Source organism: Hesperophylax consimilis, chromosome 4, assembly GCF_061612785.1.
Source record: "Hesperophylax consimilis isolate HC1 chromosome 4, BYU_Hcon_1.0, whole genome shotgun sequence".
Lineage (NCBI taxonomy): Eukaryota > Metazoa > Arthropoda > Insecta > Trichoptera > Limnephilidae > Hesperophylax > Hesperophylax consimilis.
The window spans coordinates 16,400,587-16,428,305 of NC_142839.1; the positions used below are offsets into that span (position 1 = coordinate 16,400,587).

Sequence of the window (27,719 nt, forward strand, 5' to 3'; positions counted from 1 at the left end):
ATATTACAGTGATTTAAAAAAAAATATTATTTATTAATAACACCCTTTTCTTGCCTTTTGAACTTATACAATACGTTTTTAGTTATTCTGCATTTAAAACTTATTTACACTTAATTTCATGTTTATGTTAATGGTACATGTTGTGCCGTTTGTATTTAAACAAATACATATACCTAATTTGGCCGTATTCGTCATAAGCATATCTGAACTAAAATACAGAGTTATAATAAATTATGTTTAATATTTGATTTGAATTTCCGAATGCGAAATACATGTCGATATAATTAATAGTGCATAACAGTTTTAAGTGCAATTTAATGTAAATACAGATACCGCGTTTGAGCGGAATCTATCAGAATGATTAATTTAGTGGGTACTTAATTGTTTGATCTAAAGTTTACAGGATTTAATTCACTATGCCAGAATATCTTATCAAGTTTGTTGCAGGGCTTGGAATAAAATAGATTTTTATGCCGCGTATAACACATTTGCACACAGTGATACCGATTTTACATTATATTCAAAACATTTCCATTGACCACGATAAACAAAACCTGTTCGTACACTTTTCCATAATAATATAGACAAGACTATTCCATTGTTCATGATCTAGGTATCGATTCTCCAATTCAGGCTGCTCGCAATCGCCGTCGAAAGTACATACGTTGGTCGACAATCTTATTCTTGATCTCGTTGAAGATACATAATTACGTACGCCAAACGTCAAAAGTCATTCCATACGAACAAAGAGTGGGCCGACTTACTCGTTGATCGAGAGGAATGATTTCGTCGAGAATCGAGGCCCATGTCTATGTTTTATGCCATTCATATTATAATATAATAGGTACACTATCGATTATAATATTTAAAAATTATAATATTCGCATCTAGTCTTGTACATTATGCCATCAATATTGTGATAATATACAAGACTATTAGATTGTTCATGATATAGACATCTTGTCTGTATTTCATCGATCATGTGTAGAAAACTTCTTGTTGTGCTTTGCTGCCAATATTATATACCTATTTATTATTTTTTTTACTTATTTATTTGGACATTCACAGTACATTTTACTACAAATTATATGGCTGTAGGTATTAAATCATACATAGTTAATAAACCTATTACATGTCTTTAAAATGTCTTGGTACTTTGTCTGAGATGAAACTTTAAGTTCATAACCTTTTTTATGATGTAGGTCTACCAACAAAGAATACTAAATAGAAAGAATGTGTGTGGAGAGAAAAGTTATAAATGAGGAAGAATTTGTGATGAAGAGATATTTAAAAAATCAATGCGTACATGAAGCTCAAGAACTGTAAAATAGTATTAATAAAATTTTAATGAAAAATTAAGTACGAGTTGTTTTAAAATGATTTATCACATCAAAACAAATAGTTTTATGCGTTGGCAAAGAATCATGAAGAATGTACCTATAAAGCAATTTTTTGTAGTGGGTGGAAGTAATGATTGCGCGAGTAATTAGTTAATTTGAGTTGTTTGCTGAAATATGAAAAAAACGTAATGTGTCTGGTATGCGTCATTGGAAAATTTAAACCAATGACGGATAGCAATCCGGAACTACCTATGTGCCTGGTACGCCTCATTGGAACATTTAGGCAGGCGACACATTACGCTATACGCATCATGGGCTGGCCTATTTCAGCATATCGCTCGCCATACACTACCTATGGGAATGTATGGCGAGCTATATGCTGAAATAGACCAAGACATGAGAATATAGCGCGCTTATAGTTTGATCTGTCACAGGCAACAACCAATGACGGATAGCAATTCGGGACTACCTATCCATTTTTTTTTCAGCAGATTATGTGGAAATTATGTATTCAATGTGCGTCTTTTTTGTAGAGTTAACATATTATTGGTGGTTTTTTAATATTTCTTGAGTAAGTGTTTCGAATATTTATTCTGTATACTTTCTACTAAATATGTGTATATCTTATATTGGGGATTCCATATTATGGAAGCATACTCCAGTGAACTTCTAACCAATAAACAAAACAACATTTCTGGAGTCTAAGGCCTAGTTTACAATATTATATTGTCCCTACTCCGGACCAATTGTCCTAGTGTGAACAGAAGTTTGACGGACAGGACAATGAATTAAGTAATTGTCCTAGGGATAGTAATAAATGCGGGTCTTGCAGAGGCCCGGATTATAAGAAGGAGGAAAAACAGATGCCGGAAGCTTACTTATTCTTAATAGGAAACCTAGCATCTTATAGAATTTTGATATACTAGTAATTTGTTTTTATGAGAAATGAATTTACTCTCTAAGTAAATACCCCAAGTGGTTTTCTACGTTTATAGACTTAGCAGGGGTGCCCGGGTTTATGGGGTGGGGTTTGTCCTGGTCTTGGCGACGGATGCGTTTGCTCATCTAATGCGTGGCGGTCCGGATCAGGAGAGACTGGTTGAGGGAGACCTTTTCACTTCTCTAGCTGGACTCTCTTGACCCTTCGTCTTACACCGCAATAGGAGGGATGGTTCAATACGTCCGTCACTCCAGGACACATAAACCCCAAGATTCCTACCCAGTATTCATACCTTTTTCCTTCCCATTACTTCCTTTCGCTAAAAATACCCTCCATACAGCGTCCCAAAAAATGACATAGGCCTTGAGGGATTTTTTCCCGGTGCCTCCTGTGGAGCTAATCATTTACTAATTTATGCCATCCGTGAAAAACACAAAGATGCTTTAGAACTATTTTCTTAAAAATAAATATTTATATTGAAATCTCTTTTAAAAAAGCGTGTTCGTGGAAGAAACGAGGGATGCTCTATATCCTTATTTCATAGATTGTAAGATAGGGTGTACAGACAACGGATGCCAACCGGGATTCCAAACATTAATTGGAAGGCCGATGATGTATCCATCACTCAAACAGTTAATTTTCCGACTCTGTGTTGGGCAGGGTACTCCAGGGCCTTTTGACCAACGGCCATCAAACGTAATAGGCGAAGTATTGGAGTTAAAAAAATGATTTATCGCTTTGACAACTCGACCCCAAATTGACATTAAAATTACGGTTCAGTTACAAATTATCCCCAGGAGTATCCTCCTTCGCCGACTTCACATATTTACGATCGCCCTGGCAGCAGATCTACTTCCGAGTAATTAATTAAAACTTTGCTACCATATTTTCACCAAACGGGAGAACTTAACTGCGTTATAAGAATGTGTTAATACATTACCACAATTTTTGCGTTTGAAAAAAAAAATATTAACAGAAAAAGGGCCTTGCAGTTGAGTTCACAGAATTATTATAATGTTTTTTTTTTAAAGGACGTTGATCTTATGTTAACGATGACGGTGGATGTAATCTGGTTAATAAACACTACATTTTTACTTTTAAATAAAATACTTCAAATGAATACAGAATAACACAAATCTTTTTTAAAAAATTCCGTCTTTCCACAATTAATTAATAAAAGCTTTAGATATCTTCGGCAGAGAGAAAATAATGACGAAGATTTCTAAATTATGAAGAAAGAAAAAGCAATGTAAATAATATGCCATTGAATAAAGAGAATCTTTTAAGCAATCAAATCGCCATTGTACATAACCATGACCTTTTGAAGATAAAACGCGAAATAATCTGAATTAACATTATATCGAAGCCATTCATTGTCAAATCAACAAAACCTTACAATTATCTTAAGGCCTAGAGGGTTGGTAAACCTCATTACGTTGTCGATGTCCAATTATTTATATCCCAGAATAATTGATTAATTCGCCAATTTGTGAGAGTTTCTTACGTGTTGTTGTTTGATTTATAACACAATTATCGGGGTAATTCATTTTTATTCAGAACTGACATTGTTTATCGAGTTAGGAGAGAACGAACTGAAAACTCGATATTCTTTCGACGGAATAAGGTGGGTGTCTACGCCGAAGCGACTAAAGGGTTGAATTTCATTTGACTAATGTTAAATAAATTGAGATGCCACGCGAAATTTTTGTTTAGTCAGAATTTAAGGCTGGAAAATTTTAAAGGAACTTTTAAGACGCCGGTGACTCTTAACGAAATTAAACCTGCCTTTAAATTTAGGGTGTTTGTATTTCAGTCCATTATTTAGATAATTTAATTTATGTTAATGTTTATGAGTTTCAGAATCTAAGTATTTCAAATATTTGATGAATAAAGTAGCAAGTAGAAGTGAAACCCATTCAATTTTCAAACGAATTTATTTTTATCTCAATTATTTTTTTAAAACCGTTTTTGAAATTTATTTGAAACAGTTTGAATTACACCATATTGGCGGGATTACAGTTAAAGTTAAAAATGAGAATTTTATGAATATATAGAAGGACGGAATGAAAAATAGATGGGGAGGGGTAGAGGAAGAAAAAGAAGCGGTAGGTCGGGAAATATCTGAATCTCAGAGTCTTAACAATTTTGGAACCAGTGATTCTGAACAAATCTTCCAATCTGAAGCTCGGTGGTTAGAATATAAAATAGTGTTCCTAAATAATTATCATGATTATGACGAGTGAACTCAAATTACGAAAATTAAAAAGAAAAACTTTTATTTTTTAAGGCACGTATTGCTGGAGTTTATAAGAAACTCAAACTTGCATAAATATTATTCTTAGGTCTCTGTTAGAAACTATTTCTTTTGTTTTTGGCAAAAACTATCCAAGAAAGAAGGGATAATAAGGGTCCAGATCGTCCAAAGGGATCTGCCGGGTGATAGAATCGGCCGAATCGGTTGGTTCTGAATAAAACTTGGATTCAAAATAAATCGTCTTTATATTTTTAAATGAACTCCCTTACTTCGATATTTAATAGTGAATAAACTCGCCTCTCTTCCATCTTGCTTTGAATAAAACAAAAGGTTTTACATAAAACATTTTCTTTTGACTACAGACTTCCTGCGTAGGGAATTATTAATTCACTACGTAGCAATCTTTTGATTTGAATACAGGCTTGACTAATGGCTCCTTTGTTCAATGAACAGTAACTGTATTAATTAAAACTGCACTATTTAACTATTCATCCTTTGATCGTCATAAATCATACCTAACCGTAACATTAGCATAGATTATCCGGAGCTTCCGTACCTTTAATTTTGGCGCCAGAATTGAAAGTAGTTGGGATGGTGTGCGCATGCGTGCCCTTCCACCGCCCCCAACCCTTGGCGCTCGGCGGCAGGCGAGGTACCGGATCTGCTCAGTAGCCTACAGCCACAGCCTTCTAGCCTTTGTGTGCGAAGCCTCCCGACGCAGTTAACTACATACGCCGCTCAAAAGTTTGTCTCACCTCATTAGCCTGGTAAAAGTTTGTATGATTGCCTTAAAAATATTAACACGCCTCCCGCCGAGACGTTCGCATAATTTATTGGTACGGAAGTACGAGTACCGCTTAGGGAAAACTTTCCTGTGAATTAAGACAACTTTCTCTCGATTTTCCGAGGAGAGGCCTTGGAGACTTTGCGGGGACAAATCAAATATTCCCTCAATTAACATTTTTGTGATGCGTATTGTGTTTTCGGAAACCAGACAACATGGTAGATCCGTTTAAACTTTTTTGGGTGCTCACCAACAGCACTTACTTAGGTAAGTACTTTATATTTATGTTAGAAAAACTTTTGAACAAGTGGGAAATTATTTTGGTATTTATTTGTGATGTATATATGTTATGAAAGAAATCATTCTCATGTAACTATAGGTATATAGTATATATTGTACAGGATTGTGATTAATCAAAAATAATTTCTCATATTATTAACTAATATTATACACCATGCAACATTTTACTCTTTTCACGAATCTTCGGGGAATGACACGATAATCTAAGAAAAAAATCTTAACTTATCCAAGAATAATTTGGCATATGCGCATATTTTAAAATGAATATATACTTACATATTCTTATTTATTAAAAATGTAGTGTGAGCCTAGTTTCGGTTTTTTTTTAACTTTCTATTGTATCGCGTGTCAATCGTATTTTTAGTTTGTCATCGCCATATATTCGTATGAACAAAAAGTTTTATATACAAGCTCTTGGGAAAATATACAGCTTGACATATTATCCATTGATTTTCATTACTAACTCCTAGAATTATCACCAGATAACAGTGAAAAACGGTATATAATTTGAATTCTATGAGTTATAATACTTCATAAAGGTCAAAAGAATAGCTGTTTTACTATGTTTTTTTACACTATATCTACGGGAGTTGAAATGAGAGCATCTTATAAGAACCCTAATGTCCTAAGCCCACACTTACCGACCTTTTAAGTCGTGAGTGATGCTATACACTTAAATTAATGTTAAAAACGTCGCTCGTCGACTTTTAGTAAGAGATATTCCGCCAAGACCCGAGAAAAAATGCGCCATTTATAACCTTGATGCGATTAAGTCCAATAATTTAATACGAAAATATTATCATTATTTGTATCTTTCGAAAATTTAAGACTGCTTTGAAATAACCCTAATCTAAAGTTTGATTGATTTCCTGAGGTGCCAGCATTAAAACTTGATCTCTCAAGTATCCCCCTATCCCCGAGAGACAGAGAAATTTAATCTGACCTTACGATGACTGAAGCCAAAGTTTATAAACAATATATACAGCGATACTCAGCTATAAATAGTAAGATCATCAAAATCAATGGTCGTACACGAGCAGTCAAGTTGTACAAGTATTAAAGAGGCTGGTTGGAACAATCGTCGATTTTTGAAGATGCACAATGAAGTTTAAAACATGGAAGAATTTGAAATAATCGAATTGAATACAACACATGTTAATTGATACACTCGTTTTGAATTAATTTTGAAAAAGCTGACACAATGAACAATAAATGACTGTATTCAAGAAGGCGGTATATTCCGTTGAACACAAAATGTTGACAAAAAGTGTCACAATCAAGTTGAATAGGCGATAATAAAGGCACAAGTATTAAAAAAATGAATACGTTTTCAAGATTGTGCCGATGGTGAAAAAGATGGTATTCATGTTTATGCAGGTGAATTGATTCAAACAATATAACAAGACGAAATTCAAGATTGAATTTATATTTTTGAAAATTTGACATTCTAAGAGGGATAACCACGAACCCCAAAATGGTGTTCGACTAATTCTTAATATGTTTGACAAAATGATATATCAGTAACTGAAGTCATACTTTTTAATTAGACGAACGACAATTATGTTATCAGCTGCATTTAGTTCCTTCTAGTGACAAGTTGAAAGTGAAAAAGGTGTATTCTAATATTGATTCTGTGTTTCTGGAATATTTTACAATTCGTTCTAAATTTAACCAACAATTTACAGACTAAACTTTCGTGGCATGTCGTTTCATAAACATCGAACTTGATTTTTTAATTGTTTTGTGTAAATAGTTCCACTAAAGGAGATAGTAAAAATATGTAATGTTGTAGTGCGGAAAATCGCTCGAATAATTTTGAAAACGATATTTGAAACATAAAAATCAGAAAAAGATACGGTCGCATCTGATACTTGAATGTAGGTATTTCGTCTTTCCGGAGCACTGCTCTACCAACTGTGTTAATGGGACCCTATTTCTTTCGGTCATATTTAACTGTATCATACATTGGATAAGAACTATTAAAATTATCTTCATTTTTCTCATTAGTATCTTCAATAATTACATATTCCTTTTTGAGGTTTTACTCATTAATTTATTCCCAAAATAAAATAAACGTTTATATGTTTTCGCGGTTGGAGTTTTATGTGCACACGTGTTCTAATAAATATAAGAAAATACTCTTTGTTTTAGTGAAAAAATTAATTTAAATTTTAAAATGAAGCAGCCATAGTATTATAGTTGCAGAAGAATATAAAATATATGAAAAAAACATAATTGGAAAAATGGCGACGACGGAGTCAATTATTTTTTTCTACGTCCAAATTGATACTTAGCATATTAACATATAAGGAATTGAATGATGTCTATGTTCGAAGACACCCTGATTTTGAGGGCGCGTCTTTCAGTAAAAGGAAAAACATATATTATGTAAGGATCATTGTAGTTGAAGAATCATTGGGTTGTTGAAAAAGCCTATCTTCGCTTACCTGGCCAAAAGGATGTTGATCGTATGTTTATCTTTAATTTAACCATCTGAAATATATTAAATCAAATTTCTCAAACAGTCTTTGTTCAAGATCAGTCCAATCCTGGAGTACAGATATTAAACAACCCGACCGTGAGCAATGGAAGCTGGATTTATTTACATATTTGAACACTTCACTTTCTTCGTAATCTTCTTTTGATGCTGTCTTATCGATGATTAGGTATTTTTGTGACTTAATCATGACACACATTTTCTAATAAGGAAAGGAAACGCTTTTTATCAATGCGCTATAATTCGTATATGGTAGATTGCGTAAACGTAGATGATAATACAGGTTGTCCGGGGGTAAAATGCGATTCTACATGATGGTAAAAGTTTTTTATTTTCCTATACAAAAATATTTTTCCTATACAAACAGTTCAACTTTTCTACCTGAAAACTACCTTAAAAATTGGAATTAAAAAAAAAATGTTTCTTTCTTACTTCTAAAATCACGTAGAATCACCCCCCGAAGATAGCGCACTTTACCCCCGGACACTCTGTATAATATCATGGGTATTGGATGAAATAGAAAAAAAAACATTCAATGCTCTTTATTAAAAAAATAAGTGAATACCGCTTAAGAGTTCTAACTGCTCAGAACCAGTGGAACTTTGGAATCCCCAATTTCTTGTTGTGACACCCTATTTGGGGTATGTAGTATTTTGTAAGGTGGTGGAAAGTCGAAGAAAATGGAAAAACGGAAGGTTAAACTTCCCTGTTCAGATCTAGACACTAAATACGACTAAAGTCATTTCAAGCAATGTTTTGTATCTGAATGGTGGACTTTTGCTGGGGCGATACTGAAAGTATCTATCATTCTAGTATTTTTATACAAATTATTAATTTAATTGTGTTTATGATTATGCATCGGCATAACTATTAAATTGTACATTGCCAAGATTTTATTTTCAAAATTTTCATATCGAAAATTGGCAGTCTAGGCTAAGCAGTAAAAAGGCGTTGTGATTCTTATATTAATTTACTCTAAAAGCAAGAGTTTTAAATAAACAAACTTTCTATTACCTATTTGTTGTAGGTACGTATTATTCGTAAGGTTTCAATATTTACGAATGAATCTCTGCATAGTCTAAAGTCGAGATATTGTAGATGATCTGATTGTTTCACTGTATGATGGTGCATTGGGGAGAGTGAAAAAGCAAATTGATCGTGTTACAACTACATTTCTTAAATAAAAAGCGAAGACGGTGGCATTAGGCGGTGAATACGTGCTAAAAGTAACGGCGCAATCAGGTAGAATGAACTTCGTTGAAAATTGTTGCACAATGAGGTTAAATAAGTTTTGAAGAAGGAGGCACAATCAAGATGAAGCTGGCGGAACAATAAAGTCATCTAAGAGAAACAGACGGATTATATCATAAGCACAAAGAATAACACAAGAAGTGCTTTGTGGGCGTCTTTCGTGATCCATATACAAGCCCAATTTGGCCCTACATTTCTATACAAAACTGTGTTTCACCATAATTATGAAATTCAAATAGGATGGCAACATACACTTTTAGGCAAGTGTAAGCGAGACAGATCGCATGCTAAATGGTCTACAACCTAAAGGTACCAAGTCAATGGCAGATTTGTTTTGAATTAAAGAACTCTTGTATAGAAGGCAATTCTAGTTTTTTTCTTCACTCTTAAGGGCAATACGTGACAAAAATTATAATAGCTTGACATATTAGAAGAATATTGTAGAAGTTATCGATAGAACGTGTCAAGTACCGTGTATAGACGTAACTGCAAAATTATTTGAAAATTCTCAAAGAAGCACTAACCTTTTTGGTAAAATGTTTGAACATAATATGGTTCCCTTGTTTTTTTCCTTGTTAGATAAAGTAAAGAATATTAATTTAAAATTTGTGAAATCATTTTCCAACCTTCCATTAAGTTTGCCAGATACGCAGGAAAGGTTTGACTCCAATCATCCCATGAACATAACATTTTCTACTGTTTAAGGGCCCGTTTATACCGAGCGGACCTAAACAGACCATCCCTTGAGGTGAGATAAGACAATTTTCTCCCAATTTACTGAGATTTATATGGTGATGTATGCTCACGTTTGTTTACATTGCACGCCGTACAACTTTCCCAAAATCTCAGGGGTCTATTTGAAATCCGAATATTTGATTATTTGAACCAAACCTGCCGATGGATGAAATCGGCCTACATCCGAGCCGATTAGAACAGTGGGTAGTTGGCCATGCATGGAAAACCATTACTTTGTCCTTTTCTAATTACACAGGAACAATAATAATCCGAGGGAGACGTAAAAGAGAACATTTATCCCGGCAAAAGATTTTTGGACTTTGGCCATAAAAACAATTATTCTGGCTATGTCTCCTAACAGGTACATAGCAACATCTTGATACAAAGTTTTCAGACAAATTATAAAGTAAGGGTAAATCTTCTGGCACACGGTCGTAATTTTTTACGATTGCTGATGTTCCTTTTATAAAGTACCTACTCGTATTTGCTCTGTCGCTATTACGTATTTTTTGCTTGCTACGGCGTAGTTATTTTCGAGTTCATAGTGTGCTTCCTCGTATGGTGTCTTTATGATCAAATCATTTTTCATCTCAGTATCTCCCTTTACGTCATTCATATTTGATGATCCCTTCAGCATCCTTCAGCGCGATTGAACGGTTATTGGTATGTTTTTCGAATACCTAGATTTGTTAGTAAAATGAAAGCAATCGGACAATAATCAACACGAATAAAATAATCATATGGTAGCTTTGTAATACGCACTAGCTAATATGTAAAAGTAATTAAGTTCGTACTTTAAGGCGAAGCTTAAAGCCAAATCACTTATTTGATTAATCTTTATAACGAATTGGTGTACATTATGAATGACAAAAAATATGCTTTAGATAAATTGAAGGTTTTCCTATCGATTCGCTTGAGTAGAAGGCAAATAAAAAATAAATTACCATATAAAAAAATATAAATGTAAACTACTTGAATTTTTTTCTATAGATATGTATGAATGCATGGAAATAACTTTTAAAAATTACAGTACTATAGCTAAGATTATCTGTGACAATTTCACTTGATAAACTTTTTCGCTTTCTTATAAAATTATTTACAAAATAAATAAAAACCAATTTTGTGCTTGAAGTCGAACGTTTTTAGACTCCGTTTGTTAAGCGATTTTAATGCCTATAACCTACGATATAAGGTATATTAATAATATACACATTTTTGGCTTATAGCTCTCTCTTAAGCTTCCCGTTGGCAACGGGGGTGCCCTAAATCTATAAAATTATTATCCTTCTTGTATAATAATAGCCTAACCTGAACTAATCTGAACTAACCTTAAATTCTCGTCATCAACAGGGTAATCAAAATCTCTAAAATTACTATCTCCCTCGTATGATTATAGCCTAACCTGACTTAACCTAACCTTTCCGTCGCCAACAAAACCCAACATCTCTACAATTATTATTCTCCATGTATAATTATAGCCTCACCTGACCTCACCTAAACTTCCCGTTAACAACAGTGTTACCCAAAATCATTAAAATCACTATCCTCAGTGTATTAATTTAAATATCTCAAGACAATATCTCCCGAGTAAAAATAAATGACGCCAACGGGAATCGAACCCGTACCTCGAGGCAACCAATTATTTCTTATTATTTATGCTATGCATAAAAACTTGTCTTATAAACATTAATTTAACATAAAAAAAAATTAAGACCTTATAGTTTTTGTTACTTTTCGTATATATATCTACAAAATACGATGACCGTATTCCCTCAAAACCTATTAATACACATAATCTACCTAAAATATTAGATAATCGATTCCTTCCTGACGACAACGTTTCGAGACGATCTTTTTTCATTTGTATTCCCTCAAAACCTATTAAAACACATAGTCTACCTAAAATATGATGACCATATCCACCCAAAACCTATTAAAACACATAAACTAAAGTTCTTCTTTCAAAAAATATATGCCTAAAACATAAGCTTGTTATGTAGGTATCATTCGTTGCCACAAGTGATATTTATTTGCTCTGAAACTATATCACTGTTGTTTCCGCCACTATAGCGAGTGAGATACTCGCTCGAGCTGATTAATGAAGAGATCTTTTATAAAATTAACTATGTTGTGATCATTATATAACGAAAACACGTGCAAGCCATAAGAATGATTTGCATTAAAATTTATAAATTCCATGAAAAAAAAATATAAAGAAAATGATAAAATACGTGGAGTAAAAGAGTCAAACTTCATAGCAACCAAAATTCTATTTTGTATCTTGACAGCCGAATTTTAAACAAAATAGAGTTCGTACGTTGAAGCTCACAAAAGAACTAAGAAGATTGCTAGTGGGTACGATCACCAAAGCAAGGGTGAAGTATATTAAGGGTTCAATAGGTATAAGATGAAACACGTGTATACTGAACCTACAAATCGACGTCAAGTGAAACAGAGACGAACCAAGAAAAACGACTCTAATTTAACTACTTTATGTGCCGTGAGCGACAATAAATGAAAAGAGATCTTTTCGAAACGTTGTCGTCAGGAAGGAATCGATTATCTAGTATCATCGAATCAATTCCCCATCGGATTGGGTGGGGTGAATTTACAAATGATCTTCAATGGTCCTAAAAATCCGATAGAACACAGATTTATGAAAGGACTTAGGGACCAGGAGAACAATAATACCCTGAGGCCTATATTTTTATACTAACGTATTATTTTTTCATCTAACACAAACTTCAGTGTCTTTGTTCTCTATCAGCGTACGTTTTTTTCCTAAGCGAGAAAAATAAATAAATCAAACAAAACAGATTAAGATTGATGATTCTGTATCACTAATTTAAAACCGTTTCAACGTTTTTCATGGAGATTGATGGATTTCGTCGTTAGTGCTTTTTATACTAAATATATGTATATTATTCCGTGAAATCTCTCCTTTCGTCCGACCCAAAAAACTGTTTACATTGTTTTAAGTTCCTTTTTGTGAAAAACAGCGCCCTTTCTTGAGACACAAATGAGAAATAATCGATTGACGGATAGCGCAAGGGTTTCTTGACCAACAATAGGGTTAACGTCGACTGACTTACGCTTTGTATTTCTCTACAAACTCTAGATGGTTCCAACACATGTGCTCATTCCTCACTGCTTCCATTCGTGTTTATAAAAGTATAACTAATGATAAATTCCCACAGTTGAGAAATTAGTTCAAGCCAGCGTTAGAATAAGAAAAAAAATAGAACTCGTAACTAAAAACTCAATAAAACAAAAATGCTTACTCATGTGTTTATTTGAGAGTTAAAGTTTTTCAGGAGAAATTCGTAAAGGAAGCTAGAGTAAATAGATAATTTCTAACGAATACTGACAAGTTATCATTTCACTTAACAAATATAATAATAATAATAATTAAAGCACTTTTAGAAAGGGCCTTAGATTAAATTTACTTGAACAATTAGAAAACAATAAAATAACCAATGACCCTTATATAACATTAATTAATAAAGTAAGGAAAATTATTTATTCCCCGCTTCTAAGCATGTTCACAAAACTTCAATAATATAACACATTTAAATAAATTTTCAGCTACTATATCATTATTAAACAATTAAGATAAAATTAATGTGGGGAAAACAGTCTTCGAAATACCCCCACAGAATATGAAATCTATTGTCACAATTATTTTATCAGTAAATCGGCTTAACGGGTAATAAATCATTTTAAATTGGGAAGGAGTAAAATAGAATCAAATAAATAAGTCGTTTGAAAATGGCCTCGAAAGCCGAAACAGCTGTAACAATAACAAAAACCAAAAAATACTTGCAGAACTTTATAATTATATTATTAAATTTGATTTTAATTAAATTAAAAAAAAAATTAAATAGAGTTCTACGAATTAAACATAAGAAACAATAATAATATTTCACTTTTAGTTATGAATTTCGAAAATAAGTTATTAAAAATATTCTATTTTTTCCTTTCAGATGTTACCGCTGTGATTTAAGATTATTTTTCGTTTTTATTAACCTCTATATAAAAAGCACCTACTGGTGAAACTATTTTTATTACTGCGGGAACTACCTTAATATCCATTGAATTTATTAACCTTTCAGTGTGATGAACATTTATCTTTAAAGCTTCAACTTTTTTATCAGGTAAAAGCTAGTTACTAATGGATATTGTACATTTCCTACGCTCAATCGAGCAAAGTTTACGTCTTCGTGGAATCTTTGTTCTTCAGTGACATTCTAATAAATCAACTTTTATTTTTTTAATCTTTTCCCATAAGAAGGAATTTGGAAACATATGTTCACAGCACAACACAGCCTGCTATTATTTTATATGCCGACACCACTAGAGGATTTCCTTATTTATTGCAAAATTCCTTTTATTGGCACAAACAGTATGAATGACGCGTACACGGCTTTCACGGTTATTTCGAGTCTGTTTATTGCTTTGTTTTTCTTCCGTTCCCCGTAATTCTTCTCCCACTGGATATGCTATGTATAGAAACTGAGCTAACAGAAAAATTTTTTTGCCATGATAATAAAATAAATCTAAAGGTAAAAATACAAACATCACAACACGTAATTTGTCAGTAAAGATAGGCAGTGAGTGGATTTTATTTTGAAATACAACTTTACGTTGGACTTTCCACCCCTTCCGATCTATGCTCGGTAGTTGATGGAAATGTGGATTTACTGGCTAATTAAATTGGCATACGTCCGAGTTTTCTGAGTAGGGTTAGATACAAATGCATACAAATCATATTTCATGATGGAACTCGAAACAAAAAGCATTTTACATAATTTTTCAGTAAACAAACCGAGCCCCCAGTTGCGACAAAAACTGAATTTCCTCGTAAAATTCCAAAAGTATATATTGAAACAAAGTTTAGAGTGGGGAAGTTTTGTTTTCCTATAAAATAATCTATTTCGCATTATTTTCTTCCAACCCGTTTGGTCTTTCTTTGGTAATGTCTTTTCAACCGAGTGTTTTGTTTCTTCCTGCGTGTTGGGATACTTGAATACTTAGGCCCTCAAAGGATCCTCGTTTCTCATCCTATACTTTCTTTTTGGAAAGAATGCCAATATTAAGTTTCAGATTATCGCTTGAATAATTTTATTAAAATGAAATTGTCTCAGGAATCGCATTTCATTTCGGATTAGTGACGGACTTAAAAATCATTTTTTTTAATTATCCACGAGGGGAGGCAACAAATCCTTTACAGCAATTGAATTGAATCATCCGACTACAAACGGAATTCGAAAATAAACATCATAAAATAAATAACTGAAATTACTTGTTTACTTTTTTACTCTCCAACGCACAGGTTCTCAAACTTATTTCGACCACCGCCCCCACTGAGATTTAAAAATAATCTTATGCCCCCATAATTTTTTACATTTTTACATTATCATCTGTTGCGTATCTTCTATCCTATATTATTATATTAATAGGATAAATAGGGTGTATAAATATAAATATGGGTATAAATACCCATATCTTATTTGTAAAATTAAAGAATGTTTCAATAAGAGGGAAAAGGTCATAGCCGGAGCGCCATCTGTTACTATTATTATAAAATTCAGCTAGATTCCGTGGAATTTTTAAAGATAGAATTTGTCTGCCATCGCCCCTCTAGATTTCCTTAATACTCCCTATTTTTTTTTTACTGCCCTAATGAAAGCCTCCAGCGCCCACAGGGGGGGCGTTATAGCCCACTTTGAGAAAGACTGCTCTAACGCATAATCGAATAGTTTTTCTTTAAAAGAATATTGTAAATTTCTTTCCCATCGGACAATAAATTACCGCGGTTGTTAAAATCCGTATAATAAATACGAATAGGAGGTTCTAAACTACCGTATATTACCCCTTAAATCTCGAATAATAAGTATTGTGAAAAAGTCAAGGTACATTAATTTTTCACGTTTAAGTTATTATTATTGTGTTGTGTTAGATTGGTTATATTTGATCTTGTATTCATTGTATGAAATGTCATAGAAGTTTTATTGTAGTCATTTAGAAAGCAATGTCTACGATAAATAATCACGGAGAATAATGTTGTTTTCAACAGTTATATATTTATGATTTGACAGACGAATTTGCTTGCGTTATGGAGGCCAGAAACATAAAGCCGCGTAGTGAGGCCGTTTTTCATTAATTTATTTCCGATTACAAATCACTTAGTTGAAATCGTCTGATGAATTTGTGTTTGTCAGTAAAATTAGTTATGTAACATCGTTTTTAGGGAAATTCTCGACCGGCTTTGCTCAATGTGGGAGAGAGAGAAAACGGGAAAATTATGTGACCATACTTTTGATGACTGTTAAGCATTAAATTTGTAAAGTTTAGTGATGTGTGTGTTTTCCCTGTGCTTTGTATGGATTCCACGGTCTGGAGGGACGTGCACGTGCAGGAATGTAGTGGGAGATAGTACCAAAAATGTGTTCCAATTCTTGGGATCACAGGGTGTTTGTGATCAACGGTATTATTAGTATCTACTCAATAGTAATTTTGGATTGGAAATAATGTATAAATATTCTTTTTTTAAATGTACAATGGTTAAGACAATTTGGTTAGAAATATAGATAAGTTATTGATGATGATAAACAATTATAAGTGTTATAGGCACACACGAAATGAGACGTATTAAAATTGGTACTTTATGTCTTCTGTGTGACAAAACTGACAACTTATTACCTGCGTCAAAGTCACCGATTGCTTTTTTTTTACAATCTTTTTCTTTTTCTTTGTGAAATAGTTTCAGTCTGATGTTTTCATCAACATTTTCGTAGCATAAAAATAATAAAGAAACGGCCTTACAAGATTTTGTTGAAATAATGTTAACAAAGTGAGAAACACTTTTCATGTAACGATAAGAATTTTGTTTATTATTTGTATTATTAACTAAAATTTTTGATATAAAACACTGTTGTTGTTCACAAACTCTTTTATTTTCTATAAATACCCGAATATCATACCAGCGCCCTTGAGGTGATTTTTCACAAAAACGGCGCTCTACAAATAATCAAATTATTATTATTATTATTATTATCATTGTCATTTTTTGTAAAAAAAATGCTATATATTATTGATAAAGCTACTCGTAAGTCTTATTTAGGTACCTACACCTACATGTAGGTCTAATGAATACAAAAAAGCATTAAAACGTACAGTAGACACAGAATTCTCCACTCAATACGTGTTTGCACATAATAGGGGAAAGGATTCCAACGTTTATAAGGCACCCTATATTGGACATGAGGCATTCCAATCCTGAAGCATGACTAGAATGATATATTTCGTTCAAAAGCAATGTTGGATTTGAAAGTTTCCACTTTGTACTCCTTGTTGAATTATCTATAAAACTCATTTTACATCTAAATAATAAATTGCGCAAATAACGAACCTATTTCTTATTTCTTTATTAAGATGTTATTCACCACAAAAAGGGCACACAGCGTAAGACGTATTTTTGTTCTTCATTTTCATAATACGAAAATAAATTTCATTTTATTATTAACAATCGTTTTCTTCAGTCGATCCCAAAGTGCCTCCAGCTGAGTAAAGAGAGGTGAGTTAATGCTCCGTAAAGTAAATGTTAAAAGAATAAATATCGAAGGATAACAGTAAAACAAGAAAAATGAATCTTTTCATTCTGCCATCAATTTCACAAAATCAGACAGTAATGGGGCACATAAGCTAGATGACGTGCTATATATGTAACTTGATGGATGAAAGTAAATTGATTCCACTTTATCATAATGGTTTCACACTTCGGAGTAAGTTGTAAAGGCTAGGATTTTTCAAGGTACCAACCGGGACAGTGTCGTTATGCGGAAGCACGTTCACGTGATAAAGTATTATTGGTGACGTATATTATGTTAGGTACCTAAATATGTGGAGTAGCTGACTTGTACCCGACGTCGCTCGGGGTTTTAAATGGATTTGAGTTAAGTTTTGAGGTTATGAATTCTAGTGTACCAGAAAACAGAGTACATTAATAATATTATTTTAAAGTATTGAAAAAATGAAACTTTAAAGTATTTGTTTTCCTCGCGCGTTCTCAACTTTGTCTACCATTAACTTCATAAAGAATAATGATATCCACATTGTCACTATTAAAAAAACTACATTCTTCTTCTTCTTCTTCTTCTTCCTAGCACTATCCCAACTCATTGCCTAGGTAGGCTGTTGGGGTCGGCTCTTCTCGTTCTCAGGTTATAGCTTCTTCGGTTCTGAGTGTCGCTTTCATCTAGGCCGTTTCTTTGTAGGATTTTGGAGCATTGGGTCATCCAGGAGTTCTTTGGTCTACCTCTGGATGACTGTCTTTGAAGCTCTATAGACATTGCCTGCTTCACAGTGTGGTCTGGTGGTCTCCGTCTTATGTGCCCATACCATCTTAACTGTTGTTCCTCTAGCTTACTGTTTATGTCAGTGACACCCAGGCTACCACGAATGCGTGAGCTTTTAATTTTATCTTTTAATGATACTCCTGCCGTCCATCTAAGCATTCGCATTTCTGCTGATTCGAGTTGCCTAGAGTAGGAGTTGTACATAGTCCAGCATTCGGAGCCATACATTATCGCGGGTCTAACAATAGTCTGGTATGTCTTTCCTTTAAGTTTTATTGGCATTTTCGTGTCGCACAAAATTCCTGTTACGGATCTAAATTTCATCCATCCCACTCCTATCCTATGGTTGACATCCGCTGCACATCCTCCGTCTCTGTGGATGAGTGAGCCCAGATACTTAAAAAAACTACATTGTTCCGATTTTAATTCGACTACTTATATCATCCAGAGTAGAGGTCTTCCTCGTATGTCCCCGAATTTTTCCGCCAATCACTACTGTATACAACAGTGTTACTGTTGTGGCGGTTCCTATTGTAGCCGTTCCTATTGTAGCCATTCCTATTGCACATATTTCTGCGATGGTGTCACAACGCCAGCGCACCCACTGCGAATCCGGCTTCTTTACATTTGTTTCCAGTCGTTAGTTGCCACCTGGTCGACATCCTCCATTCTGTGTCGTAGTTTCCGCATCCTTCTTATATTTATTTTGCAATCGATATGAAGTATATATGCAATTTTTCTATGAAGTTTTCAATTAAGCAAGCAAATTTTTCGTCCTACAAAAAGTTTTAAAAATCGTTATCTACATTGTGATTTTCATACAAAAACTAATTGTGTCACATTCAAAAAGTGGATCGTTTTCCGATTATTAAATAATCAAAGTGTGAACACATCTACTATAACAGTGATTCTAAAAACAAAATCTTATTTGCGTGACAAGTGACATTTAAAGCCATAGACATAAACCTAATGAAATATTGTTCTGGCTGTCACTGAAACCAGAAACAATATTTTGAATTTGAATTGAAGTGGGGGCATTTTTGAACCCAACTTTCTTGTAAACTGTGAACAAAATGTCTAATACCCAAACACGTAGCAATAAATCAAACCTTGATAAAGAGGACAAACAAACTATGGATAAAATTTTTGATTATATCGACAAAAAGTTTGATTCTTTAAAAAAGGATATAATTAAAAAAATTGAATGTCAGAATACGGAATCTATAAAAAGTATTGAGTACATAAGTGCTCAATATGACGAAATTATTAAAAAATTGGATACAAATAATAACCAAAATAAATCAATCCAAAACGAACTTGAAAATATAAAAAAAGAGCAAGTGGGAAAAAACGCTACAATAAAAAAAATGGAACTAAGACTAGATGAAATTGAATATACATCAAATCTGCACTACCTAGAAATTGCAGGAATTCCACAAAAAAATGGTGAACAACTGGAGGAAATTATAAAAAAAGTCGCATCTGCAGCTGGAGTTCAAATCAAACACGCTGATATAAACAATGTGACCAGAACTACAGACCGAAGACTTAATGCTCCGCCAAAAATCCTAGTAAAATTTACAGAAATTAAACTAAAAGAAATCCTTCTATCTAAAAAAAGAGAAATGGACCTTAATTTACTAAAGGATTTGACAAACGAAAAAGTGTACATAGGTGAAGTAATAAGTCCCTACAAAAAAGAGTTGCTTTGGAAAGCAAAGCAACTAGCCAAAGAAAAAAATTATGAATTTGTTTGGATCAAAAATGGGAAAATAATGGTTCGTAAAGGTCATGATCAAAAAATTTTGTACGTAAATCATCTGGACGACCTCGATAAATTAATATAACAAATCACTTACTTGAACACACCAAACTGAAATACCTACTGAGAACATGGATAAGGAAACAATAACTACAAACAAACCAGATGAACTGCTAACTCTTAAAAACAATTTTAATATATTAAATAAAAATATACGAAGTATCAACAAAAACTTCGATGAACTTCAAATACTAATTAAGAATCTAAAAATTAATCTTGATATAATTATCCTCACTGAGTGCTGGATAAAGGATAAATATTCACCCTTACATATTAATAATTACACCTCATATGCAACCAATTTGAATTACACAAAAAATGATGGTGTGATAGTGTACATTAAAGATGACACTAAAACTGAAGTCAATGAAATAAAATTCCCAAATGCAAACTGTTTGAAAATCAAAGTGGGTGATGAAACCACTATATTAGCTCTGTATCGATCACCAGCTACAACTAATATTAATCAGTTTCTTGAAACGCTTTCTAATGAACTCAATCTTCTAAAAAACAAAAAAAATGTCTTCCTCATCGGAGATATAAATATTGACATACTAGAAAACGGTCATCCAAATAGAACTGATTATCTGCAAACACTGGCCGCCCACGGACTTGAAAGTTTGATAAATAAACCTACGCGTGTTACAAATGACAGCAAATCTTGCATCGACCACATATTCAGTAAGACTGTTAAACCAACCAACTCTATCATATTCACCTCTACTATAACCGACCACTATACAACAATTTTATCTATTACAAAAAAGAAAATACAAAGATCGCAGCCCTACCCAATTATCGTGCAGAAGACAGAAACCATATGGAATGAAGTAAAACAACAATTACTAAATACAAACTGGATAAACCTACTGGAGAACCTTGATACAAATAGTGCCTGGAGTAAATTCATTGAATATATAACTCATACCATCATGTCAAACACCAAATCAATAGAAAAAAAGATTTCACATAAAAATCAACATCTTAAACCATGGATAACCCAAAGCGTTATAAATTGCATTAGAAAAAGAGATGAACTACACAGGAAAGTTAGTTTAAATCCTTGTGATATTTTTATACAACGATATTATAAAAGATACAGAAATATTTGCAAAAATGTTGTACGCAATGTCAAAGAAAATTATTATAAGAAAAAAATAGACGAATGTAACAATGACCCACGCAAATTATGGAAGATCATTAATGAAATTACAAGTGCAAAATCATCCCATAACAAAAGCATAGATGAACTAACAATTGAAAATACCCAAATCTCTTTCGAAAAGCATCCGGACAAAATTCTCGAATACGTAAACGAATTTTTTACAAATATAGGGTCAAAATTGGCAAAGCAAATCAGACATCCAAAAACTAGCATTTTACCAGAAGAAAAGGAAAGTATGAACCAGATAGATAAATTAAAGTTAACTAATGTAACCAATACTGAAATCAGAAACGCAATTGTATCCCTCAATGTTAATAAATCATCGGGAAATGATATAATCTCAAATAAAACAATAAAACAACTCCAAAATGAACTGACCTTCCCTTTGACATACTTGGTCAATCTGTCTATATCTACAAATGTATTCCCCTCATGCCTTAAAAAAGCAACAGTTATACCTATACATAAAAGTGGTAACAAAAAGGATATATATAACTACCGACCCATAAGTCTCTTAAGCTCCTTTTCAAAAATCTTGGAAACTGTAATGAAGAAGCAAATTGTTCATTTTCTTGAACAAAACAAATTATTATCACCATCCCAATATGGCTTTAGGGAAAATCTAAGCACCAATGATGCCATAGAAAATCTAACAAGCATAGCCATAAAAAACATAGATGAAGGGAAAAAGTGTTTGGCTTTATTCATAGATCTTCAAAAAGCTTTTGACACAATAGACCATAAAATATTACTAACTAAGCTAAAAAAAATAGGGATGGCCGAAACAACAATGAACTTATTAGAGTCATATATAACAGGGCGAGAACAACAAGTACAAATTGGCAAACAAAAGAGCAAACTACTATCTTTAAACTATGGCGTCCCTCAAGGAAGTGTACTGGGACCGATCCTATTCATTATCTATATCAACGATTTAACTAACCTTACCATTAAAGGAAACATAATCAGTTTTGCTGATGATACTGTTTTATTATTTCAAGAAGAAAATTGGACGGATACATTTAATGAGGCTGAAAAGGGGCTTAGTGCACTTCAAAATTGGCTTAAAATCAACTCGCTTACCCTTAATATAAGCAAAACAAAATATATAACATTTTCAATAAACGCAAGGAGCCAACCAATAAAATCACTAGAACTAAAACTACACGAATGCCATGGAAATAATATACAATGTTACTGCCCCGTCATCGAAAAAACACAAAACATAAAATATCTCGGAGTAATAATCGACGAAAATCTTAGATGGGACCTACACATCAAAGGTATTACGGAAAAACTCACAAGCCTTATATATTTCTTTAAAAATCTAAGAAACGTATTAAATAAAAAGGATATGAAAAAGGTCTACTACGCATTGAATATGGAATCATAGGATGGGGATCTGCTACACATACGTACCTACACAACCTGAATACGATTCAAAAAGGAATCATATAGACCATATTGAAAGTACCAATTAGAACGCCTTCAATTGAAATATTCAATTCCTTTGACGTACCAAATGTACAGCAAATATATGCCAAAAATATATTATTGAAGCTCTTCAAAAATAACAAATCCTCTACTAGACTGTGTATGCATAACACTAGATCGAACAAAAATGATATAAAAAATATTCCAAGTTATAAAACCACATTCGGACAAAGAAACTATACATACTTTGCAACAAAACTCCATAACATCCTTCCCCAAGACATAAAACTAATAAAAAATCCTAATGAATACAAATCATTAATAAAAATATGGCTGAAAGAGGTCAATGAAAAAACCCTAATGAAAACACTGAAAACGATATAGAAGACACTAAAAACGACATAGAAGACACTAAAAACGACATAGAAAACAAATAAACCATATTTAAATAACTTTAGTCCGCCTCGGCACAGGACCCCCTAGTGAGGAGGACTAAGAAATACAATATTTTATACTTAATTTCACCATTATATTTTGTATGTAACAATTATTTTATATAGTCGCTAAAATAAAAAAAAATAAAAAAATGTATTAAATAAATTAATCTCTGACTAAAGATTCTTTGAGAATTTTTTTAGATCGGCTTCAATTTATGGTAGGTACCTACCTACCGAGAACGACCACTGTAGGAAGCTCTAATTGGATATTATAAGGGTTTCCGTGGATTGCCAGTCAGTCAGTTGAGTAGATACCTGGCTCTTATCACTAAGGCATTATTGTTACCACAGATTAACTATTGCGTTTGTAACCCTTTCTCAGGAGAACAGCAGCTAATGCATTGATTCCCTAAAACTTCGCAGCAATGCGATTAAGTTTTCGGAAAATATTTTCTCGACCCACTTAGCATTAAAGTTTACGATGTGGCAGGTGTATTTCTTCATCAATGTATTCTCTTTGTCTTCAACCTAAATATAAGAGAAAATTTTAAGCAGGGTAATATATAATTGTGCAGATACATGTAATAATATTTGTAAATACTTTATATACTATACCCAAGCACACATTCCGCTATATATATATATAAAAGTAATTAAGTGACGGAGCAAATTTTATTTTTCGTTCTCAGATTTTAGTTTATTTGATTTAACCTTCCTGTCTTTATCTGCTTACATCGGTTTATTTAAACGAAGTTTTGACAGATGATCGATCAGCTTTTTTAAAACTTTTTGCTGTCATCATGATATTATATACCGTAGATACCTATTCTACGGCAACGGGTCTAATCTATCCTATCTAATATAATAGGTATCCGCACTAATACATAGAACAGTTTCTGTGCGTACACGTCCCGATAGTATTCAAAGTACCCTAATTAGGTAGTACTCCGCCTACGGTCCGGCGGCCAACATAGCATATCTCGTTCTTCTAATATCTTTGGGTCTAACCCTACCCGGTCGATCCCAAAAATTAAATTTTCCGGTCAGTTCCAATAATAACAGTATTATACTGTCCTGATGAAGCTACGGTTGTAGCGAAACCCGGTTGGCATTAAGTATTTACCTATAAGTGATGTTTAAAAAGTTATTGTTTAATTTTAAATTATAATGTCACATCACAAAGTAACCGCTTCATATGAAGAAAATCCAATAATTACATTTGCAGGTTGATTCTAATTAATCAAATTTAAGATTTTTGTAAGTAATTACATTTTTTTGTTTATGTTAATCGTTTTCGAATTACGAATAACCTGACAGTATATTAAAATCTCCTACTACCTCCACAGTAAGCGGAAAATGTTATTATTCAATATTTTTAACTGATAACCACGGATGAAAGAAAACATCTTTGGAGAAATTATAATTGGTAAGTGACGGATTTAATGGTCAAAGTTTTTATAGAATAAGAAAGCAACATCAAATATCTAATTTTTACATTCTTGTTCGATTGAAATGAACATCATTGTAAAATTAGCTCTCAACCTCAGAAAGGTTAAGATCCCTAGTGCTATGGTGATTTATACAATTATACATATTTCGACTCGATTCAGATATACTATGTATCTTAAGTATGCGCGTCATATTTAAAACATATGTATTTTATATATATTACATATGTCCAAATATTAAATCTATGATAGTCTGAAATTTGAGAACCTCTGTGCTAAGCCCCTTTTAAGTGTATTTCGAAATGTTAAACTAATTTGATGAACTGTTTAAAATAATAATAATTGGGAAAGTCTTTCCAGGAAAAACGCTTCAACAACTTGTAAGCCCTTTGAAAGGTTTATCTGGTTTTCTCGCTACATTAAGATTCTTTTTTCAATATTCCCACTGTTCAGACATAAACTTTGTACTATTATTTTTCCCATTCTTTTTGAAAACATTTAAGATAACCTCTAAAAGTTTAATGAGAAAGCATAAGAAAATTTTATCTTTGCAAACTTTAAAAGCCAATCTGGCGAAGCTTAAGATTTTCGCCATCGACATTAGAGATACTTTTATTTTTCATCCCCATATTTGGTCTTTTAGAGTCGTTTGGAAAAAATTCTTCCACCCTTAGGATATAAAAGTTTTGTCCAAATTCCGATTAAAGTGTAACAAAAAATTTGAATAGTTATAATGAATTTCACGATTAATTTATTACACTTTAAATGACAAACCTTCAGGGACTATCGACTTTAAATAAAAGATCTGTTTTATATTCATTTCGTTTCACCCTCTTTAATTGTGCCTATGTTCAGAAATAAAAAAGATTCCACGTTCAGCTATAATTTAATTATTCACCTCAGTAAGTTTTTTCTCGAAGAAACAATTTCAAAGCACGGAATCGATGAATTTGTAAAATGTCATAAGGATGAAAAGGAGATGATTTTTTTTTAGTATTTCAATCATTTACCGAAAAAACCCATTTTAAGTAAGTAATTTTCGGCTTGGCCGGAATGGTTACAAATTACACCGAGCTGAGTCTTTGGTAAGGGACTGCGCCAATTGCCATTGTTATTGTTGAATCCAGCACAGCATGTTCATAATGTCAAAGTTTAGTACTACCCGGTGCTGGCGGTACGACTTAAGTCGAGTCTCTACTGGCCAAACAGCCCAACAGCCAAACAGCCCAATAGCCAAACAGCCCAACAGCCCAACATGCCGCAGAAGGTATTTGTTTCCCAGCGCGCAATGGCGGCAAGTTTTCACTTGTCCTAGGACAAAGCGTTTTTACGCTCCCAACGAGTGTAAAAACCCCCGTGCCTCCCCGTGAACGCAGTTCGAGCTTCTTTCTTGAGAATCAAAGTTAAAATAACTTCATGATTTAACAAAGAAGATAAGAGAGTTATCTGAAGGAAAACAATTCTCTTGTCGCCCATAAAAACCTAATGTAGTTTTAACTCTTGAGTAACGAAAGGCTTTTGTAAAATTTTAATTTCATAACAAAGGTTGACTGTAACCAAGAAAAAACTGGGTACTTTAGAAAATATTTTTTTGCATTTTTATAATTTTCTGGATATCATGCTTTATGTTTATTAAAAATATATATTACACTACATTTAACACAATTTTGTAATTTTTTTTAACTTTTTAACCTAGTTATATTATTTTTTCGCAAATGTACACTTCTCTTCCATTCACAAGCAAATGCTTTTAATGGAAGTTTAGTATAAATTAAAACAGTATAACTTGTAAACATTATATATTTATTGTAAAAAACACAAATAATAAACAAATACAACTACAAAAAAATACTAGTAGGTATAAAGAAGAAGAAAACAAGGATCTTTCCATTCATTTACTTTTATTTTGAATATTTCCCCCTCTAATAATGTTACAGACTTAAATCAATTCGCTCCTAGGATGAAATAAACATGTTATTCGATTAGTAGATTTACGTCTTAGATACTGTTATTGATTAAGTTCATCCAGTTACTGCCAGCTGTATTTCCTTATTAAGCAGCTTCCGATTTCCTGTTAACCACAGCTTAGATCTGAAATGCAATTAACACAAACAATCCAGCAAAATTAATCGCAATTCATCTCTCTGAAACTAAATTGGAAATCCCATGAACTGCTTCGCAAAAAAACGTAGCTTGATTAAATTCAAATCATTTAGAAATGGTACCTATATATTATCTACTGCGGAATGATTTATCGTTTATTTACCGATATAGAGCAGAATTTCCTAAAGTTTAGGGAAAGCAAATTTGGGAAAGACGATGAAAATAAATCTAGATCATAATATTTATGATGATTAAAAGCTCTTATTTCAAACGCCATGAAGAAATAAAGAGAATCGCGAAAGACCGTCTCAACCAGTGGCGTATAATATTACTCTTTGACCAAGGGAGGGCTGTGGATTTTTAAGTGGGTTATTGGTAGAAGGGGCGTTATGATGGACCAATAAAGCTAGTTTTATTAGTTTTGAAAACAAGTCACAGTTCTCAGCGAAAAATATCAAAGAAATAAAGGATTTTACGATTTTGCGAAATATATTTTTAATTGTAAGAAACATCATGTTTTGGAGAAAAATATTCAAACGGTAATAAAAATGTGTTCATCCGCGGCTATAATTTTGGACAGTTAAATAAGCTTGTAAAAAAAAGTTAAAATTTAAAAAATATCTTTGGAAATCCAAAGTTTAATGATAAATGTAATAGTATCCAAAAGGGTGGATCAAGACGAAACTTTACCACCCCCTTATAGTATGACGAAAGTCCACTTTAAAAAACATAATTTTATGAATATACAATGCTATTTGCAGCTTGCCAAAACTCAAGCAAGCCATTGTGTTATTATTATTTTACTATTTCATTCTAGGTATTGCACTGCACATTGCAAAGTGATTCCGCCTC

General features: G+C 32.8%; 1 protein-coding gene across 2 annotated transcripts in view; it reads left to right on the forward strand.

Annotated features, from left to right (window-relative positions):
- Window positions 1-27,719, forward strand: part of LOC149424297 (neural-cadherin-like) — a 357,104-nt gene that overhangs the window by 222,619 nt on the left and 106,766 nt on the right. Inside the window, exon 1 of one of the 2 annotated variants that reach the window (XM_089651423.1) lies at window positions 5,334-5,585. The exons of the other annotated variant lie outside the window; for it this stretch is intronic. Coding sequence (XP_089507549.1) covers window positions 5,534-5,585 — 52 coding nt within the window. The 5' untranslated portion in view covers window positions 5,334-5,533. Of the gene's footprint in view, window positions 1-5,333; window positions 5,586-27,719 lie in introns of those variants that run through there. 2 annotated transcript variants of the gene reach the window in all.